Raw genomic sequence first — 22092 nt, forward strand, 5'->3', positions numbered from 1 at the left:
GAGTAGAAATTACCTCGTTTTCAGCTCTACAACAATGTCCAGCAAACTGGACTCTTCTACCTTTCACAAGAGATGATACAGGTGGTAATTTCCCATATATTTGTACTTTGGTTGGGTGACACTTCCACGAGAGATTTTGAGCTCTCATAAGGAGGCAAGTGTAAGTTCCATCCAACCGCCTCTCAAGCTTCTTTGATAACGTCCAGGTTTCTGAGCCATATAGTGGAATTCAATTTGGAGGAACCTTGCTTGAAAGAACTAAAAGCGGTAGTAAGAAGAGTAAGATCTAACTCAGATTTGGGTCCGAGTGGAATCCTATACAAGGTCTATAAGAACTGCCCAAAGTTACTCTATTGGCTGCAGGATGCCCTGAAGATAATCTGAGAAGAGGAGAGGTCGCACGTGTGGAGATATGCTGAAGTGATATACATACCCAAAGGGAGAGAACTGAGAATATCGACCAATTTTGCATTATCCCTTTGTTGAGAATGGAGTGCGAGATTTTCTTCGGCATTGTATTTGAGAGACTCGCCAACTTTCTGCTCAGCAATAATTACATCGACATTCGGCATGTCAGTACAGACGTGGGACACATCGACAGTCTCTAGTTGCCTTGAACACAAAGCTGTGATAATCCTGCTCATTAGGGAGACACAAAAAGAAAAGGGGGAACTTGGTTGTGTTGCGGCTGAACCTGGCCAACGCCTCTACCTCGATCCCACATAAACTGGTTGAATTTGTACTAGAGAGAGGAGAAGCGTGAAGGAGAGAGAAACAGAAATAGACAGACAGAAAGAAAGATAGATAGATAGATAGATAGAGAGCGAGAGAGAGAGAGAGAGAGAGAGAGAGAGAGAGAGAGAGAGAGAGAGAGAGAGAGAGACCATGTATCCAGAAGATAAAAGACTAAGTTGAGGGTTTACTCTGACCATCTGACATTAGGTTTGCACCAACCAGAAATGGGAACGATCACTGGGTGCAACTTCTTGGTCAAGTCAGTTGAGGAGATGGTGCTGGGGTATCTTGCGCTTGACAAAACTAAGGCAAACCACCCATCTGAGCCTTCATCGATGAGCTCACAGTCCAAAGAGCTAAATGGACCCTCGGGACAGTAGAGAGCTGGCAGAAACGTGAGCACGCCGGGCAAAATGCGTAGCCGTATTTCGTCTGCCGTTACGTTCTGAGTTCAAATTCCGCCGAGGTCGACTTTGCCTTTCATCCTTTCGGGGTCGATTAAATAAGTACCAGTTAAACACTGAGGTCGATATAATCGACTTAATCCGTTTGTCTGCCCTTGTACAGACGTGGGACACATCTAGACACAGTCTCTAGACACATCAACAGTCTCTCTGCGTTTAGCCCCTTGTGGGTAGTAAAGAAATAGGTATGGGCTGGGATGAGATTCAAACTTGCAAAATCCCCACTTGCATGTTTTGAAGAACCCCATCCTGAAACCCCAGAAATATTACTAATAATGCAACCCATAGTACCCATAAAGATTATCTTAGAGCGTGTTATTACACAAGGGACAGGTTTACAGTTACCACAACACAATCGTAATACCAACAATATTCTATCTACTACACATATGCATGATCTAAAATGTGTGTGTGTGTCTGTTTATGCATATATATTTCTTTACTGCCCACAAGGGGCCAAACATAGAGGGGACAAACAAGGACAAACAAAGGGATTAAGTCAATTACATCGACCCCAGTGCGAAACTGGTACTTTATTTATCGACCCCGAAAGGATGAAAGGCAAACTTGACCTCGGAGGAATTTGAACTCAGAACGTAACGACAGACGAAATGCCTATTTCTTTATTGCCTACAAGGGGCTAAACACAGAGAGGACTAACAAGGGCAGACAAAGGGATTAAGTCGATTATATCGACCCCAGTGCGTAACTGGTACTTATTTAATCGACCCCGAAAGGATGAAAGGCAAAGTCGACCTCGGCGGAATTTGAACTCAGAACGTAGCGGCAGACGAAATACCGCTAAGCATTTCGCCCGGCGCGCTAACGTTTCTGCCAGCTCGCCGCCTTTATGCATATACGTGATCCAGTACATATCCTCAGATAAAATATCAATTAAATATTATTAATCCGTACGTTGGTCGTTTAATCATGTGTTATAGATTGAATATGTGCAACGTCTGCATCGAAACGCATGAGACACAAGGGAAATAATCATTATTGTAATTCCTAAATAATTACATCCCTTTACCCACTTAATTGGTTTCAAATTTTGGCACAGGGCCAGCTATTTGGGGGAGAGAGTGAGACGATTACATCCACCCCACTGTTTATCTGTCCCTGAAAGGAAAAAAAAGGCAAAGTCAAATTCTACAGAATACCCTCTATTGCTATGACAACTGCAACACCATAACCTCGTTGTTGTTGTTGTTATTATTATTATTATTATTATTATTATTATTATTATTATTATTATTATTATTATTATTATTATACACATCCAACGACATACAATCTCTTTCGTATCAATAAAACTATATAAAAACTATAATTACACACCCTCTTTTTTTTTACTGCAACTATACACACACACTCATATGGCACAGAGGGAGATACATATATGTACACATATATGTACATATATGTACACATAAATATACATACATGTGTATGTATATTTATATATGTATATATATATATGTGTGTGTGTATGTATATTTATATATGTATATATGTATGTATATATATATATATGGGTGTACATGTATGCACATGGGTGTATACATGTATGGATGTACATGTATACACATGTATGTATGTGTGTGTGTGTGTACGTGTATACATGTACACCCATGTATATGTATGTGTACACATGTATATAATATAATATATATATATATATATATATATATACATTCATATATATATTACACACACAAATTGTATGTATATATGTGGGTATATATATATATTTACACATGCATGTATATTTATACACACACACACACACACATATACATATATATATATATATATATACGGAGAGAGAGAGAGAGAGAGGGGAGAGAGAGATAGAGAGAGAGAGAGAGAGAGAGAGAGAGAGAGAGAGAAGCTACAGCATGGCCACAGTTCTCGAGCCGAAACTAGTAAAAGAATGTATATAGTCAATAAAGCGGGTCGTATCTGGTGTAGCTGCGATAGTGAAAGTAAGAGGGTGTGTCTATCTAATGCGATACATTCAGCGGAAGTAGTATCTTATAAAAAAAAAAGTAATCAGCAGCAAATGTAGTTTACACTTCCAATGAAACAGAGAAACTACTTTAGGCGAACAGAGAAAAAAAAAAGAAAAAAAAAAGCTAACTCTATTTGATAATACTTCGGAAAGAAAGCAGATACAGGGGGGAAAAAATACCTAACTCAGCCTAAGATGGTTAAAAGTCCGTGTGAATCTAGTCAGAAGAGGAAAGGCAGGAGACAGTAATGTTTGCCATTGTCCAGAGCTTGATGTCCTTAAACATCATCACTTATGTTATTGTCAAATCCATCCCAGTTTTTTAAAGTATTTCTAGGTATGTATAACAAATATTGGTATTTTTTTAGGGACATTGGAGGTTACTGTTGTCTTCTGTGTTGGTTCAGTAACCTGTTGTATGTATTAATTTATTTATCTCTTTATTTGTGTGTTTGTATGTTTTGCTATTAGACGAATATTTTTGTTTGTGTGTGATTATACCTACCTATCTGTACATCTATCTAGCCATCAATTCACCTAGCTATGTTACTGTGTTTGTATCGTGTGTGTCTATATATATTTATATATTTTTATAGATTATATATGTATATTTATATATTTTTTACATATATCTTTATATGTTTGTATAAATATATATTTGGTGTGATTGATCATATAGAGTATATATATGGATCTATATATATATGTATATATATATTTATAGATATATATATTATAGTATATAGTATTATTATATTTATATGTATATATATAGTTATATGTATATATAGTATATTAATGTATATATATAGTATTTATATGTTATAGATAGAGGGTATATATATTGATGGTATATATAGAATATTTTATATATTATATGTATATATATATATATATTTATATGTATAGATATAGGAGTTAGATGTATAGTATATATGTATATTATATAGTGATATGGTTATAGATATATATATATATATATTATAGATATAGTTTAAGATAGTATATATATATTTATATGGATATTATATTATATTGATATATATGGATATATATATTTATATATATATGAATATAGGATATTTATGATATAGTGTATATATATGTATATATATATGTATATATATATTATAGATTAGATGTATATTGTAGTATTTATATATATGTATATATTTGATTATATATATGTATATATATATTTATATATATATGTATTATATTAGATGTATATAATATGTATATATAGTATGTTATATATATGTAATATTATGTATGTATATAGATAATATATAGATATGTATATATATAGGTATATATATAAGGGTATATATATATAATATATAAGGTATATATATATTGTATATATATGTATATATATTTTATATATATATGGATATTATATTTATAGATATATGTAGTGGATATATATATATATAGGATATATGTTATATATATATTTATATATATATGTATAGATAATTATATATAGTTACTAGATATATTTATATATATGTATAGGATATATTGTTACATATATGTAGATAATATGTTATATATATGTATATATAGATATATATATTGTATATATATTGTATAGAGATAGTATGATAGAGGTATATATATATTTATATAGATGTAGAGTTATTATATGTATATTCTATATATGTAGATATATATATATATATATGGATTATTTATATATATGTATATATAGATTTAATATATGATATTTAATATGTATATGCATAGATTGTAATATAAGAGGTATATTTATTATATGTATATATATATTTAATATAGGTATGTTATAGATGTATATATATATTTATATATATGTATATATTTATTTATATATAGGATATTTACTATATAGGTATATTTATTTATAGTAGTGAGATTTATATATATGTATATAGATTTATTATTTTATATATGTAGATATCTATGTATATATATATGTATATATATGTATATATATTTTATATATATGTTATATATATTTATATATATGGTATATATAATTTATATATATGTATATATATATTATATATATGTATATATAGTATTTTATATATATGTATATATATATTGATATATATGTATATATATATTTATATATATATGTATATATATATTATATATATGTATATATAGATATTTATATATATTGTAGTATATCTTATAAGATATTATATATATATTTATATATATGTTAGATATATATATTTATATGTATATATATATTTATATATATAGATATACAAATATTATATATGTATATATATATTGTATATTTATATATATACTTATACATATATAATATGTATATATATATTATATAATATATACATATATATATATGTATATATATATTTATATATATGTATATATATATTTATATATATATCTTATACATATATTTAGATAGATGTATATATATATTTATATATATATAATATACATATATATGTATATATATATTTAGATATAGTATATATATAGATTATATATAGATTATAATATATACATATATATATATGTATATATATGATTATTATATAGTATTATATATATTTATATATATGTATAGAGATATATATATATATACATATTATGTATATATTATTTATATATATGTATATATATATTTATATATAATATATATACATAATATCTATGTATATATATATTTATATATATGTATAGATATATGTATATATATATGATATATATATTTATATATATGTATTATATATTTATATATATGTATAGATATATTTATATATATGTATAGATATATTTATATTATATATACATGTATTATATAGTGTATATATATATTTATACATGGATATATATATATGTATATATATATTTATATATAGGTATATATATAGATATATATATATACATAGATATATATGATATGTGTATTAGAGATTTATACAGGTATATATATTATGTATTATATAATTTATATATATGTATATATCTATGTATATATATGTATATAATATTATATGTATATATATATTTAATATAATATATATATATTAAATATATATATAGTATATATCTATATATATGTATATGTATATTTATATATATGTAATATATAGATATATATAGTAGATTGTATATTATTAGTATATATGTATTATATAGAGATAATATATATATATATGTATTATGGATATTTATATATATGTATATATATAATATATATATATATATGTATATGTATATTTATATATATGTATATATATATGTATATATGTATATATATATGTAATATATATATTTATATATGTATATATTATATATATATGTATATATATATTTAATATAGTATATATATATGTATATATATGGATATATAATTTATATATGTATATATATATTTATATATATATATTTATATATATGTATATATATATATTTATATGTATATATATATATTTATATGTATATATATATATTTATATATATGTATATATATATTATATATATTTATATTATATTTTTATATTATATATATATTTATATGTATATATATATATTTAATATATGTATATATATATATTATATATATGTATATCTATATATTTATATATATGTATATATATATAGTTATATGTATATATTATATTTATATATATATATGTATATATATTATATATATGTATATATATTTTATATATATGTATATATATTATATATATGTATATATATATATATATATGTATTATATTTATATATATGTATATATATATTTATATATATGTATATATATATTTATATATATGTATATATATATTTATATATATGTATATATATATTTTATTATATGTATATGTATATTTATATATATGTATATGTATATTTATATATATGTATATGTATATTTATATATATGTATATGTATATTTATATATATGTATATATATATTTATATATATGTATATATATATTTATATATATGTATATGTATATTTATATATATGTATATATATATTTATATATATGTATATATATATTATATATATGTATATATATATTTATATATATTGATATATATTTATATATATGTATATGTATATTTATATATATGTATATGTATATTTATATATATGTATATTATGTATATGTATATTTATATATTGTATAGTATATTTATATATATGTATATGTTATATTATATATATGTATATGTATATTTATATATATGTATATGTATTATTTATATATATGTATATGTATATTATATATATGTATATGTTATTTATATATGTATATATTATTTATATATATGTATATGTATATTTATATATATGTATATGTATATTTATATATGTATATGTATATTTATATATATGTATATGTATATTTATATATATGTATATGTATATTTATATATATGTATATGTATATTTATATATATGTATATGTATATTTATATATGTATATGTATATGTATATTTATATATATGTATATGTATATTTATATATATGTATATGTATATATATATATGTATATGTATATTTTATATATATGTTATGTATATTTATATATATGTATATGTATATGTTTATAATATGTATATGTATATTTATATATATGTATATGTTATTTATATATGTATACATGTATATTTATAATAGTATATTTATATATATGTATAATGTATATTTATATATAGTATACATGTATATTTATATATGTATTTATATTATATATATATATAGTAGGTATGTATATATTATATATGTGTATATTTATAAATATACATATATATATTCATATACACATATATATTTGTATATATATACATATATTTAAATATGTATATATATATCTAAATATGTATATATATATTTATATATGTATATATATGTGTGTGTGTGTGTGTGTGAATGTATATATATGTGTGTGTATATATATACATATATGTGTGTGTGTATGTATATATATATATATGTGTTTATGTATATATATATATGTGTTTATGTATATATATATATGTGTTTATGTATATATATATATATGTGTTTATGTATATATATATATGTGTTTATGTATATAATATATGTGTTATGTTATATTATATATATGTGTTTATGTATATATATATATGTGTTTATGTATATATATATATATGTGTTTATGTATATATATATATATGTGTTTATGTATATATATATGTGTTTATGTATATATATATATATGTGTTTATGTATATATATATATATGTGTATGTATAATATATGTGTTTATGTATATATATATATATATGTGTTTATGTATATATTATAATGTGTTTTGTATATATATATATATAGTGTTTATGTATATATATGTGTTTATGTATATATTGGTGTGTATATTTATGTGTGTGTGTATTTTTATGTGTGTGTGTTGGTATATTTATGTGTCTATATTTTTATGTGTGTGTGTGTATATTTTTATGGTGTGTGTGTATTTATATATGTGTTGTGTGTGTATATTAATATGTATATATGTGTGTGTGTGTATATTTTTATTATGTAATAGGTGTGTGTGTGTATTTATATATGTATATATGGGTGTGTAATTTATATATGTATATATGTGTGTGTGTATTTTATATATGTATATGTGTGTGTGATATTTATATATGTATATGTATAGTGTTTGTTTTTTTGTGTGTATATTTATAATGTATATGTTGGTGTATATTTATATGTATATGTATATGTGTGTGTATATATATATATGTATATATGTGTGTGTGTGATGTGTATATTTATATATGTATATGTGTGTGTGTATATTTATATATGTATATATGTGTGTGTGTGTATATTTATATATGTATATATGTGTGTGTGTATATTTATATATGTATATATGTGTGTGTGTATATTTATATATGTATATATATGTGTGTGTATGTATATTTATATATGTATATATATATATGTGTGTATGTATATATATATATGTATATATGTGTGTATGTATGTAGTATGTATGGTGTATGTATGTATATATGTATGTGTGTATGTATGTATATATGTATATATATGTATATATATATATGTATATTTATGTGTATATATATGTGTATTATATTATGTATATGTATATATTAGTGTATATTATATATGTATATATTTATGTATATATATATATGTATATATTATGTATTATATATATATGTATATATTTATGTATATATATATATATATATGTATATATATATAGATATATATATGATATATTTATATATGTTTTAAGTTTATATATTATATTAGGTATATATATATATGTATATATATATATGTATATATTTATGTATATATATATGTATATATTTATGTATATATGATTGATTGATTCTAGTTTCAGCTCACGAGCTGTGGCCATGCTGGGGCACCGCCATATATATATTTATATATGTATGTATATATATATTGATGTATGTATATATATATTGATGTATGTATATATATATTGATATATGTATATATATATATATATTTATATATGTATGTATATTGATATATATATATATGTATATTGATATATATATGTATGTATATTGATATATATATGTATGTATATTGATATATATATGTATGTATATTGATATATATATGTATGTATATTGATATATGTATGTATATGTATATTGATATATGTATGTATATGTATATTGATATATGTATGTATATGTATATTGATATATGTATGTATATGTATATTGATATATGTATGTATATATATATTGATATATGTATGTATATATATATTGATATATGTATGTATATATATATATTTATATGTGTGTATATATTGATATATGTATGTATATATATATTTATATGTGTGTATATATTTATATATGTATGTATATATATATTTATATGTGGTATATATTTATATATGTATGTATATATATTTAGATATATATATATTTGTATATATATATTTATACATGTATATATGTGTGTGTGTGTGTATATATATGTATGTGTGTGTGTTGTGTGTTGTAAATATGTGTTGCTCAGTGTATGCGGGCAAGTTAGCATCTATCTGTCTGTCTGTCTGTCTATCTGTCTATCATCGTTATACACATATATCTCTGTGTGTGTATAGCATACATGTATGCATTACTGAATAGAAACTCATTTTTCTTTCCATCGAACACAAGGTTTATATACAATTCTGTCGCTCTTTCTCTGTCTGACTCTCCTCTTCGCCCTTAACAATACACAATTATTAAAATTCCACACACTTGTAACAACAGATGGGTACCGAGCACTTTAGCTCGAAAACAAACGTGTATAGATGCTTGTGTGTGTGTGTACACGGGGAGTGGAATCTGTGCTTCTCTCATCAATGAAAAAGGCATGAACGACGATGAATTGCTCTTTGAAAAATGTCTCATTCTGCTGTTCCTAACCAAGAATTAGTTTTGATGCCATATATATATATATATATATATATATATATATATATATATACACATCCATGCATACCTATACGAGAAAATAAACAAACGAAAGCACTCAATACATTTTATTAGAGTTTCGTATATTTAATAACAGTTTGATTTCAGCATCATTCACAGTTACTTAGTGTTCCGTGGGCGTAAATCCATTTCATCATATATACATATATATCTATATATATACATACATACATATAAAACACACTCTCACACGTAAGCGGTGCTCCAGCGTGGGTTTTCGTCTTATTCAATACTTTTAAACAAATTAACGAGCATTTGTTCAATATTATTTTTTGTCCTATTTCGTTCCGAGTCCAAAAATTAAATTCCGTTTTTGTTTTAAATAAGTCACCATATCGATTACCCACTCCCTCTCAAAATTATTGGACTTTATACCTAAATTTGAAACATTATAATAATAACAATAATAATAATAATAATTATTATTATTATTGTTATTATTATTAAGGTGGCGAGCTGGCAGAATTGTTAGCATTCTGGGCGAAATGCTTAGTGGTATTTTTCGCCCGTCATTACGTTCTGAGTTCAAATTCCGCTCAGGTCAGTCAACTTTGTCTTTCATTCTCTCGGGGTTGATAAAATGTGTATCAGTCGATCACGGGTGAGGAAAGGGGGTCGATGTGATCGATTTACCTCCTCCCCAAAATTACTGGCCTTGTTCCAAAATTTGAGAACTTTATTGACTGGCAGAATCGTTAGCATGTCAGAAGAAATATCATGTGACATCATTCTCTCCGGCTCATTGCGTTCACAGTTCAAATCCCAACGTAAACTTTTGTCATGCATTCCCTCTGGTGTGGTGGTGGTGGTGGTGGTGGTGAGGTCAATAAAATAAACTATTAGTGCTCAACGGGTACTTAATTTAAGAGTTGATGTTAATGACTTATACCCTTACCTCAAAATTGCTAGCCTTGTCGTCTGTACCTTCAGGATTGATAAATTAAGTACCAGTTGAACACTGGGTTCGATGTAATCGATTTAAACCCCCACCACCACCCCTCGCAGAATTTCAAGCTTTGTGCGTAAAGTAGAAAGATTTACTGTTACTTAGGCACCGAGCTGGCAGAATCGTTAGCACGCCGGGTGAAATGCCTAGCAGTATTTCGTCAGACGCTGCGTTCTGAGTTCAAATTCTGCCGAGATCAACTTTGCCTTTCATCCTATCGGGGTCGATTAAATAAGTACCAGTCATGCACTAGGGTCGTTATAATCGACTTAATCCCTTTGTCTGTCCTTGTTTGTTCCTTCTGTGTTTAGCTCCTTGTGGTTAGTAAAGAAATAGGTATTTCGTCAGCCGCTACGTTCTGAGTTCAAATTCCGCCGATGTTGACTTTGCCTTTCATCCTTTTGGGGGTTGATAAATTAAGTACCAGTTACACACTGGGGTCAGTGTAATCGACTTAATCCCCCTGTCTGTCCCCTCTGTGTTTAGCCCCTTGTGGGCAATAAAGAAATATGAGTCGTTAGCATGCAGGGCAAAATACTTAGTGGCATTTTGTCTGCCCTCTCGTTCTGAGTTCAAATTCTACCAAGGCCAACTCTGCCTTTCAATCTTTCAGGGACAATAAAATAAGTACCGGTTGAGCACTAGGATCAATATAATCAACTTACTCCACTCCTTCTGAACTTGCTGGCCTCATGCCAACATTTGAAACCATTATTACCTCCACCTTAGCAAAAGCGGAGGTATTGTTTCCAGTAGTATTTATTTGTTTGTCTGTGTACAAGATATCTAAAGAACCACTTTATGGATTTGGTTGAAACTTTCAGGGATGTTTGACCTCGTAACTGGCATGAACTGGTTAGATTTTTGGAATCGATCTGGTACCAGACAAGGATTCTGGATTATTTTTCCAGTTTTTGAGAGCAGTCGGGTTCATTTTTAGTATTTTCGTTTGTGAGAGCTGTCGAGTTTATTTCAGATATTCTCATTTTAAAAATCATCTCCGGCTAATCATTGAGAGGGCGTTGGTGTTGCCTTGGTGGAGTTTTGCACTCTTTTAAGTGCTCTTGTTATTATTTTAAGTTTGTTAGCTGACAGAATCGTTAGCACACCATACAAAATGCAATCCATTGCAGGGTTAATCATTTTTGCCAGCCGAGTGAACTGGAGCAATGTGAAACAGTGTTTTGCTCAAAAACACATGTTGCCTGGTCGAGGAATCAAAATCACAGTCACATGATCATGTGTCCAACACACTAGCAACTTAGCCATGTGCCTCTACACCCTCAAGTTACCGGAAGATGATTTGCATAAGTGGTACAGAGGATTAGAGAAGGCGGCGAGCTGGCAGAAACTTTAGCACGCTGGGCGAAATGGTTAGCGGTATTTCATCTGCCGCTGCGTTCTGAGTTCAAATTCCTCCAAGGTCAACTTTGCCTTTCATCCTATCGGGGTTGATAAATTAAGTACCAGTTATGCACTGGGGTTGATGTAATCGACTTAATCCGTTTGTCTGTCCTTGTTTGTCCCCTCTGTGTTTGGTCCCTTGTGGATAGTAAAGAAATAGGTACAGAGGATAGGATAGGGCAAATGGATAGGTAAGTTTGTGAGTGCAAAAAGGGAGTGGATGATAGAGGGGAGGGGAATGCAGTAAGTGGTTAACATGGGTGGAAGGAGGAGTTGTTGAGTTGTGGGGGAGAGATCTATCAGGGACAGATTGTATGCAAGAGCATAGACATACATGTGTCTTTAGGGCAGGACTGGCCAACCTGAGGTCTGCAGGTCACATGTGGCCCGCAGACTTTTATCTTGCGGCTTGCTTGATACTTTCTTGAAATAGGTTTATTTAAACAAACATTTTAAAAATTTTATCAAAGATTAAAGATTGTAATGAAAAGTAAAAAAGAAAGACACTACTGTTTTTGCAACAATAATATTTCATGTTGCATCAATGATCATTCATTCATTATTGCAATAATAGCATGAGAAAGCAAAATGCTTTCAATTCTGTCAGTATACAAGTGGTCCTCAAAAACTTTCTGTGACTGAAGTGGTCTGTAATGTAATTTGAGTTGGTCAGGCCTGCTTTAAGGCCTTGTTTCTTTTACATGAGGCTAACCGGCTTCCGTGCTAGTGGCACATAAAAGGTACCATTCGAGTGTGATCGTTACCAGCATTGCCTTACTGGCACTTGTGCCCCATGCTAGTAGGGTGCTAAGAGCACCATCTGAGCGTGATCGTTGCCAGAGTGGCTAACTGGCTTCCGTGCCAGTGGCATGTAAGAGGCACCATTCGAGTGGGAACGATACCAGCATCGCCTTACTGGCACCTGCACCGTTGGCATGTGTAAAAAGATTCGAGCGAGGTCATTGCCAGTACCACCTGAATGGCCCCCGTGCCGGTGGCACGTAAAAGCACCCACTACACTCTCAGAGTGGTTGGCGTTAGGAAGTGCATCCAGCTGTAGAAACCCTGCCAGATCAAGACTGGAGCCTGCTGCAGCCATCTGGTTCACCAGCCCTCAGTCAAATCGTCCAACCCATGCTAGCATGGAAAGCGGACGTTAAACGATGATGATGATGATGGATGGGACTTCTCAAGCGCAGTGTATACAAGTTGGGAAAAGGTAACTGCAAGAGTTATATTTTTAATTCATTGAGAATATTATCATTCTTGGATATTCCATGCTTTTCGTATGTAGGCCAATGGAGCTTGCTCTCAAAGAATGTTATCCAAGAGTGGATGCTACTCTCAATTATCCATTGATCAGTACAGGACAAGAGGACACAAGCTAGCTTAGAAATATTGCAACTTAAGTTAGAATTTGAATTTAGCCATTTACCATTTAAATTGGCCATATCTGGCCCAAATATTCTACCTGTTTTATGCTCAAACTGTTAAGATCTGGCCTCTTATGCCTATGCTACAATGCCATTCTAAAAATATACTATCACACCATTGAAATCTCAAAGCTACAAGCTAATGCATGATTAATTCAAAACAATGTGGATAAATAAGCATTTCATTTAACAGAGAAGGTGCATGGCTCAGTGGTTAGAGCTCATAATCATGAGGTAGTGAGTTCAATTCCTGGAGTGGGTTGTGTTGTGTTCTTGAGCAAGACACTTTATTTGACATTGCTCCACTCAGCTGTAGAAATGAGTTGTGACATCACTGGTGCCAAGCTGTATTGGCCTTTGCCCTTCCCTTGGATAACATTGGTAGTGTGGAGAGTGGAGGCCGGTATGCATGGGCGACTACTGGTCTTAAATAAACAACCTTGTGACTCGGAGGGTAACTTTCTAGGTGCAATCCCATGGTCATTCATGACTGAAGGGGGTCTTTACCCTTTACTCTATGTACATGTACTGGTGTGGAGAGGTGAGATTGGTATGACGGGCAACTGCTAGTCTTCCGTAAACAACCTTGCCTGGACTTGTGCCTCAGCGGGTAACTTTCTAGGTGCAATCCCATGGTCATTCATGACTGAAGGGATTCTTTACTCTTGACCTTATATATATATGGTGTGGAAAGAGAAGGCTGGTATACATAGACAACTGCTGGTCTTCCGTAAACAACCATGCCCAGATTTGTACCTCAGAGGGTAACTTTTCTAAGTGCAATTCCATGCTCATTCATGACCGAAAGGGGTTTATTTTACATTTGACAGAGTAATTTAAATGCTAAAGGGTTAAATTAGTCTTTTGGTTGGGTTTCAGGTAGAAGAAATTAGGGAACAGATCAAAGAGAAGACTAGTATCTGCTTGAACTGTATGTTGGTAATATTGTTAAATTTGAAGAGCAGTTTTCTCTCCCCCATCACCACAGCATCTGCTTATGTCCATGTCTTTTATATCTCACCTAATGATTTATGCTGAGCTTGGGAAAGATAAATTAAGTGTTGTGCACTTTTGGGGAAAGGGAATTTTGTTGTTCAAACTTTCAATGGCTCAGAAACCTGGATGTTATCAAAGAAGCTTGAGAGGCGGTTGGATGGAACTTACACTCGCCTCCTTATGAGAGCTCAAAATCTCTTGTGGAAGCATCATCCAACCAAAGTACAACTATATGGGAAACTACCACCTGTATCATCTCTTGTGAAAGGTAGAAGAGTCCAGTTTGCCGGACATTGTTGTAGAGCTGAAAACGAGGTAATTTCTACTCTTCTCCTCTGGAAGCCATCTGCTCGCAATACCAGAGTGCGCACACTCTCCTACCCTAATGTAATCTCCAGGGATACAGGCATCCAGCAACAGAACCTCTGTAATGCTATGATGGACCGTGAAGTCTGGCGTAACATGGTAAATTCCATTGTCTCGACCACGGTCGAACAATGATGATGATGGAGACAGGTGTTCTTAGATATTGGAGAACTGAAGAGCATGCGATTTCCAGAGGTTTGTGGGTTATAGATTCCAAATCCTTTCTCTTTAATGGGGATAGATTTTTCACTTTTTAATGAGGAAAACAGTTGATCTTATTAAAATCACCATTTATCTCCCATTTTTTCAAAGTTAACAGGCTCCTGCTACCCATTTTAACTGTTTTCAGTCAAGTTAAAGCGCCTCATCACTCTTTTCCTACTTCTAGATGAGCTCATATTTCTGTATGTTTACAGTCAGCTTGGCTATACAAATGTTTCAGCCACTCCCTTCCATCATAGGCCATTTTATTTTATAGGGTGCAATTATAGGAAGCTCCATATAGAATTTTCATTGTTGGGGTTGTTAGAGTCTAAAGAGAGTGTATACTTTTACATTTGAATGAAACTATAAACAACATATTTTACTTCAGTTTGGATTTCAGCTGTGATATTTTAAAGCTTTCACCTCTTGTCCTGTTCTTGCCAAAGTTTAGTTAATTATTGAATATTGGTTTCAAATTTTGGCACAAGTCCAGTAATTTCAGGGAACAGGGTAAGTTGATTAAATCAACCCCAGTCCTCTACTGGTATTTCTTTTACCTACCCCAAAGTTGACCTCAGTAGAATTTGAACTAAAAGTGTAAAGCTAGACGAATGAAATACCATTAAGCATTTTGTCTGGCATTTTAACGACTCTGTCACTTTGCTGCCTTAGTTAATATGATGCAAAAAAAAATATAACATAAACACAAAATATAAAAGAAATCAAACAAATTAAGTGTTTAGGTTTGTGCTTAACAAATAGAGCTAAAAAGGAAAGGAAAAGTCTTTTACATTTCCAGTATACACTCTTCTAAAAAAATTGACAAGAAAAAAATGGAAAACAAAAAATGTTATATTATGATATTTTTATTGCTAGTTCACTCTTTTTACAGTTTTTTTTTAGATTTGTGAAAACCTAAAAACTAATTGTTATTCAGACAAAACTTGAAAAGTATGAAAGCTAAAAAAACTGAATTTTCTCTCAAAAAGTTAAAATTTTATAAATTTATAAATAAAGGTAAATTATATAAAAATGCCAATAAGGAACTCTGGACAGAAGTTAATATAAGAGCAGTAGATGGCTTTAATAATCCTTTCTACTATAGGCACATGGCCTGAAATTTTATGAGAGGGGACTAGTTGATTACATTGACCCCAGTGTTTCACTGGTACTTAATTCATCGACACCAAAAGGATGAAAGGCAAAGTCAACCTCAGCAGAATTTGATCTCAGAACGTTAAGATGGGTGAAATACCCCCTAGTATTTTTCCTGGGGTGCTAACTAATCTGCCAGCTCACTCTTTGCTGTACTATGTACCAGATATGAGTCAAACAGTTTGAGGCAAAAGGGGCCTGATCACATTCTCAAGAAACACCTTGAAACTGTGAGTCCCCTTGTTAACATGGTGTTTGGAAATGGAAATTTTAGATGTCTGAAAAATGGTCTTAATTTTTTCTAAATATGGTTGATATGGACACCACCACCCTCATTTTAATTCTCACTACATTCTGGGGGCTGCAATTCTTCTTATGAAAAATGCTGGTATGATGTATCCTGTATGTGAATGGAATTATAATTGAACAACTAAGAAACAAGTTAAGTGGTTGGGAATGGTTTGAGTTGAGAGCAGGAACCAATTGCATGTCTTTAAGAATTTGTATTTCTTTACTACCCACAAGGGGCTAAACACAGAAGGGACAAACAAGGACAGGCAAAGGGATTAAGTCGATTATATCGACCCCAGTGCGTAACTGGTACTTTATTTATCGATCCCGAAAGGATGAAAGGCAAAGTCGACCTCGGTGAAATTTGAACTCAGAATGTAAAGACAGACGAAATACCTATTTCTTTATTACCCACAAGGGACTAAACACAGAGAGGACAAACAAGGACAGACAAATGGATTAAGTCGATTATATCGACCCCAGTGCGTAACTGGTACTTATTTAATTGACCCTGAAAGGATGAAAGGCAAAGTCGACCTCGGGGCAAAAAAACTAGTGAAGTATGTTGTTCTGCTCGTATTTACTTACTTTGATCCCAGTGCGTAACTGGTACTTATTGTTTTTTTTTGCTGGATGAAGTTTTACCTTGTGTTTATAAATAATAACAGCTCTATTATTTGAACTGGTGTAAAGTCCAGATAAGATAAATAATCACCCTAATTTCTATATTTAATGATAATAGGAGTTAAACTTTTTTTTTCTTTCTTTATATATATGTATGAATGTGTGTGTGTGTGTGTTTCTCTCTCTCTCTCTAATATATATATTACTTATATATATATACTTATATATATATTATATATATATATATATATATAATATATATATATATTGTATAAGTGTGTCTGTAGATAATAAAGTACTTTGTTAGTTTGAATACTTTGTATTTATTACACATAAGTTTCCTGATTGTCTGCCTTCGTTATGAATCGGCTGTTGTTGTGAAACCAAGATAACTGAACTTTCTCTATTGTCTCAAAACGTGTGTGTGTGTGTGTGCATGGGAGTGCTCTGTGTGTCTGTGCGTGCGTGTGTAGGATGGTTCTATGTCTGTGTGTTAAAATTAAACTAATGGGGTGACAGAAAAAGTAGTGTGATAGACTAGCATAATTTTGTAACATATTGTTTCTGAGTTACTTTCTTTCTCTTTTACTTGTTTCAGTCATTTGACTGCGGCCATGCTGGAGCACCGCCTTTAGTCGAGTAAATCGACCCCGGGACTTATTCTTTGTAAGCCCAGTACTTATTCTATCGGTCTCTTTTGCTGAACCGCTAAGTGACAGGGACGTAAACACACCAGCATCAGTTGTCAAGCAATGCTAAGGGGACAAACACAAACATATACACACACATATATATATATATACATATATACGACAGGCTTCTTTCAGTCTCCGTCTACCAAATCCACTCACAAGGCATTAGTCGGCCCGGGGCTATAGCAGAAGACACTTGCCCAAGATGCCACACAGTGGGACTGAACCTGGAACCATGTGGTTGGTTAGCAAGCTACTTACCACACAGCCACTTCTGTGCCAGATTTTTTTTTTCAAAGTTTTAAGAATACATTTACTATCAGTGAAGGCGTGTGGCTTAGTGGATAAGATGTTCGGCTCACAATCATATCGTCGTGTGTTCAATTCCTGGTGGCATGTTGTCTCCTTCAGCATGACACTTTATTTCACAATACACCAGTCCACTCAGCTGGTAAATATTAGTTGTACCTGTAACTCATAAGAGCCAGCCTCATAACATTGTGTCACACTAAATCTCCCTGAAAACTATGTCAAGGGTATGCGTGTCTGTGGAGTACTCAACCACTTGCATGTTAATTTCACGAGCAGGCTGTTCCATTGATTGAATCAATGGGAACACTTGTCATTGTAACAGAAAGCGTGTTCAGTAATTATCAGTAATATGCACAATCCATCCATCTTCTCCATCCACTAATCCTGGAGATGTTTTGGTGGTAGAGTCATCAGACACTCCTCTGTAATGTCCTATCAGAAGTGACCATCATTACACTTTCCGGCCGGAATCCCAAGCATAACCAACTGAGACTATGGATATCATCAGACCTATTTCTTTTACTACCCACAAGGGGCTAAACACAGAGAGGACAAACAAGGACAGACAAACGGATTAAGTCGATTACATCGACCCCAGTGTGTAACTGGTACTTAATTTATCGACCCCGAAAGGATGAAAGGCAAAGTCGACCTCAGCGGAATTTGAACTCAGAACGTAGTGGCAGACAAAATACCTATTTCTTTACTACCCACAAGGGGCTAAACACAGAGAGGACAAACGGATTAAGTCGATTACATCGACCCCAGTGCGTAACTGGTACTTAATTTATCAACCCCGAAAGGATGAAAGGCATAGTCGACCTCAGCAGAATTTGAACTCAGAACGTAACGGCAGACGAAATACGGCTACGCATTTCTTCCGGCGTGCCAGCTCGCCACCTTATTATGGATATCATCAAACCATCTTGGTGTTGGTCTAATTTTAGGCCTTCTACAATCTGTGAGGGTAGAGCCCTCAAGCACCTCCTCCATAGGGTCCTATCAGAATTCACCATTATCAGACTTTATGACTGGATTCCCAATCATGACCTATTGAGAATATGGATACCATCAAACCATCTTGCTCTTGGTCTTGGTCTACCCTTAGTTGGCTCATCTTGAAGAATCTGTTTTGTGATTCTTTTCTGTGACATTTTAATCACATCTGTAGTACTGAAGTTGTCACCTCTCAATGCATAGAAGTTGCGGTTCGACCTAGAGAGACTCCCTGGTCTTCAGGCTATGCCCTCTGTTGAGTAACATTACTTTAGAGATCCTTGAAAGGAACCCCGTTTTGGTTGCTTGTATTTGCAATTGTAGTCTTTCGGTCATTCTCCAACATTTATGACCATAGGTAAGGACTGGCACAAAAATCAAATTGAAGATAGCAAGTTTGGCTTTTTTTACCAAAATCGATAGAATAAGTACTAGGCTTACAAAGAATAAGTCTTGTGGTCGATTTGCTCAACTAAAGGCAGTGCTCCAGCATGGCTGCAGTCAATTGACTGAAACAAGTAAAAGAGTATCTCATAACTTAAAAATGTTGATGAAATAAATATTGTTTTATTTTTTAAATTGACACTGTGGGATAGGTGTGATAGGTAGGATCTGGTTCATTCAAAAATATAGTAGGCTGAATATTTTGCCCAGATATGGTCAGTTCAATTGCAAAAGGTTTAAAACTTCTCCCCTGCCTCAGTGATGTTCTACTAAAAAATGCAGAATGCTTTAGGAAGACTTTTTTTTTGAGAGAACCACTCTACTAAATTGTTGTGGTGGAATTATTTTATTGTCTCTTGGTTGAATTTGAATGTTAACAGATGGACTGAGATACTAAAAGACACTTGTTTCTACTACTTCACTGACTGAGAAATAAGCATTGGTGAAACATTGGTAGAAATATCGGATAAGATAAAAAAAAAAGTAGTACATGGTTTTTATCAGATTTTGTTTACATTTATAGAAGAATAAAAATTGAAAAGCAAAATACAGCTTAATGGTCTTAATTATGAACCAAAATCAATAATTTGTTAAAAGCTGGTTTAGCCATATTTATTTTAAGAGAAACAGAAAAAAGAAACAACAAAAAAAAAAAATAGATAGAAAGCAGAATGATTTTTTTGATTAAAAATAGACAAAGTTAGCAAGCTGGTAGAAGTCTTCGCATACCAGACAAACTGATAATTGGTGTTTTGTCGGTCTTGTTCTGAGTTCAAATTTCATTCTTTTGTGGTCAATAAAATAAGTGTGCCAAAATATGAAAGAATTATTAAAACTAGACAAACATAGGCAGAGGAATAGCTGTGTGGTTAAGCTTGCTTTGCAACCCACACCTGATATACATTGTTGTTTTTGCTTTTGCTTTAATGGAATGGATTCTTGCCTTCACATATAAGGGGGTGCTGAAAAGTTCCTGGTTTTAAGGGTGTTGCAAAAAGTTTGGTTGGAGGTCCCAGCCTTCTGACTCCTTTTACGGGGCTTAAAAAAACTGAAGGACCAATGCAATAAGTGTGTGAATTTGAGAAAGGAATATGTTGAATAAAATCATAATTAACTGATTCTCCTGTATTTTCTTTTACCCAAAGCCAGGAACTTTCCAGCTCCCCTTCATATCTTTCGTTTTCTTCAAGGGTATTACATATTTTTATGTTAGGGTGGCAAGCTGGCAGACACATTAGCACGCCGGGCGAAATGCTTAGCGGTATTTTGTCTGTCGCTACGTTCTGAGTTCAAATTCCGCTGAGGTCGAACTGAAGACCTTTTGAGTGATACCATTTTCCCAAATGAATAAATAAAATTGAATATTAAGTATTTATGAAATTTTGATTTACTGTCGGGTGACTTTTGGCCAAACCTGAGGATGGATGGATGGATGGATGGGTGGGTGGGTGTTTCATGTGCATTACTGTCTCCTTGCCCCTGACATTGCACTCTGTAAAAAACAT

The 22092-nt window shown here is 31.0% G+C and overlaps 1 protein-coding gene across 1 annotated transcript in view; it reads right to left on the reverse strand.

Moving 5' to 3' along the window:
- Nucleotides 1-350: 350 nt before the first annotated feature.
- Nucleotides 351-22092, reverse strand: part of LOC115223331 (heparanase) — a 58099-nt gene continuing 36357 nt past the window's right edge. Inside the window, exon 10 of the mRNA XM_029793851.2 lies at nucleotides 351-636. Coding sequence (XP_029649711.2) covers nucleotides 351-636 — 286 coding nt within the window. The remainder of the gene's footprint in view (nucleotides 637-22092) is intronic.

This window comes from Octopus sinensis, linkage group LG22, assembly GCF_006345805.1.
Source record: "Octopus sinensis linkage group LG22, ASM634580v1, whole genome shotgun sequence".
NCBI lineage: Eukaryota > Metazoa > Mollusca > Cephalopoda > Octopoda > Octopodidae > Octopus > Octopus sinensis.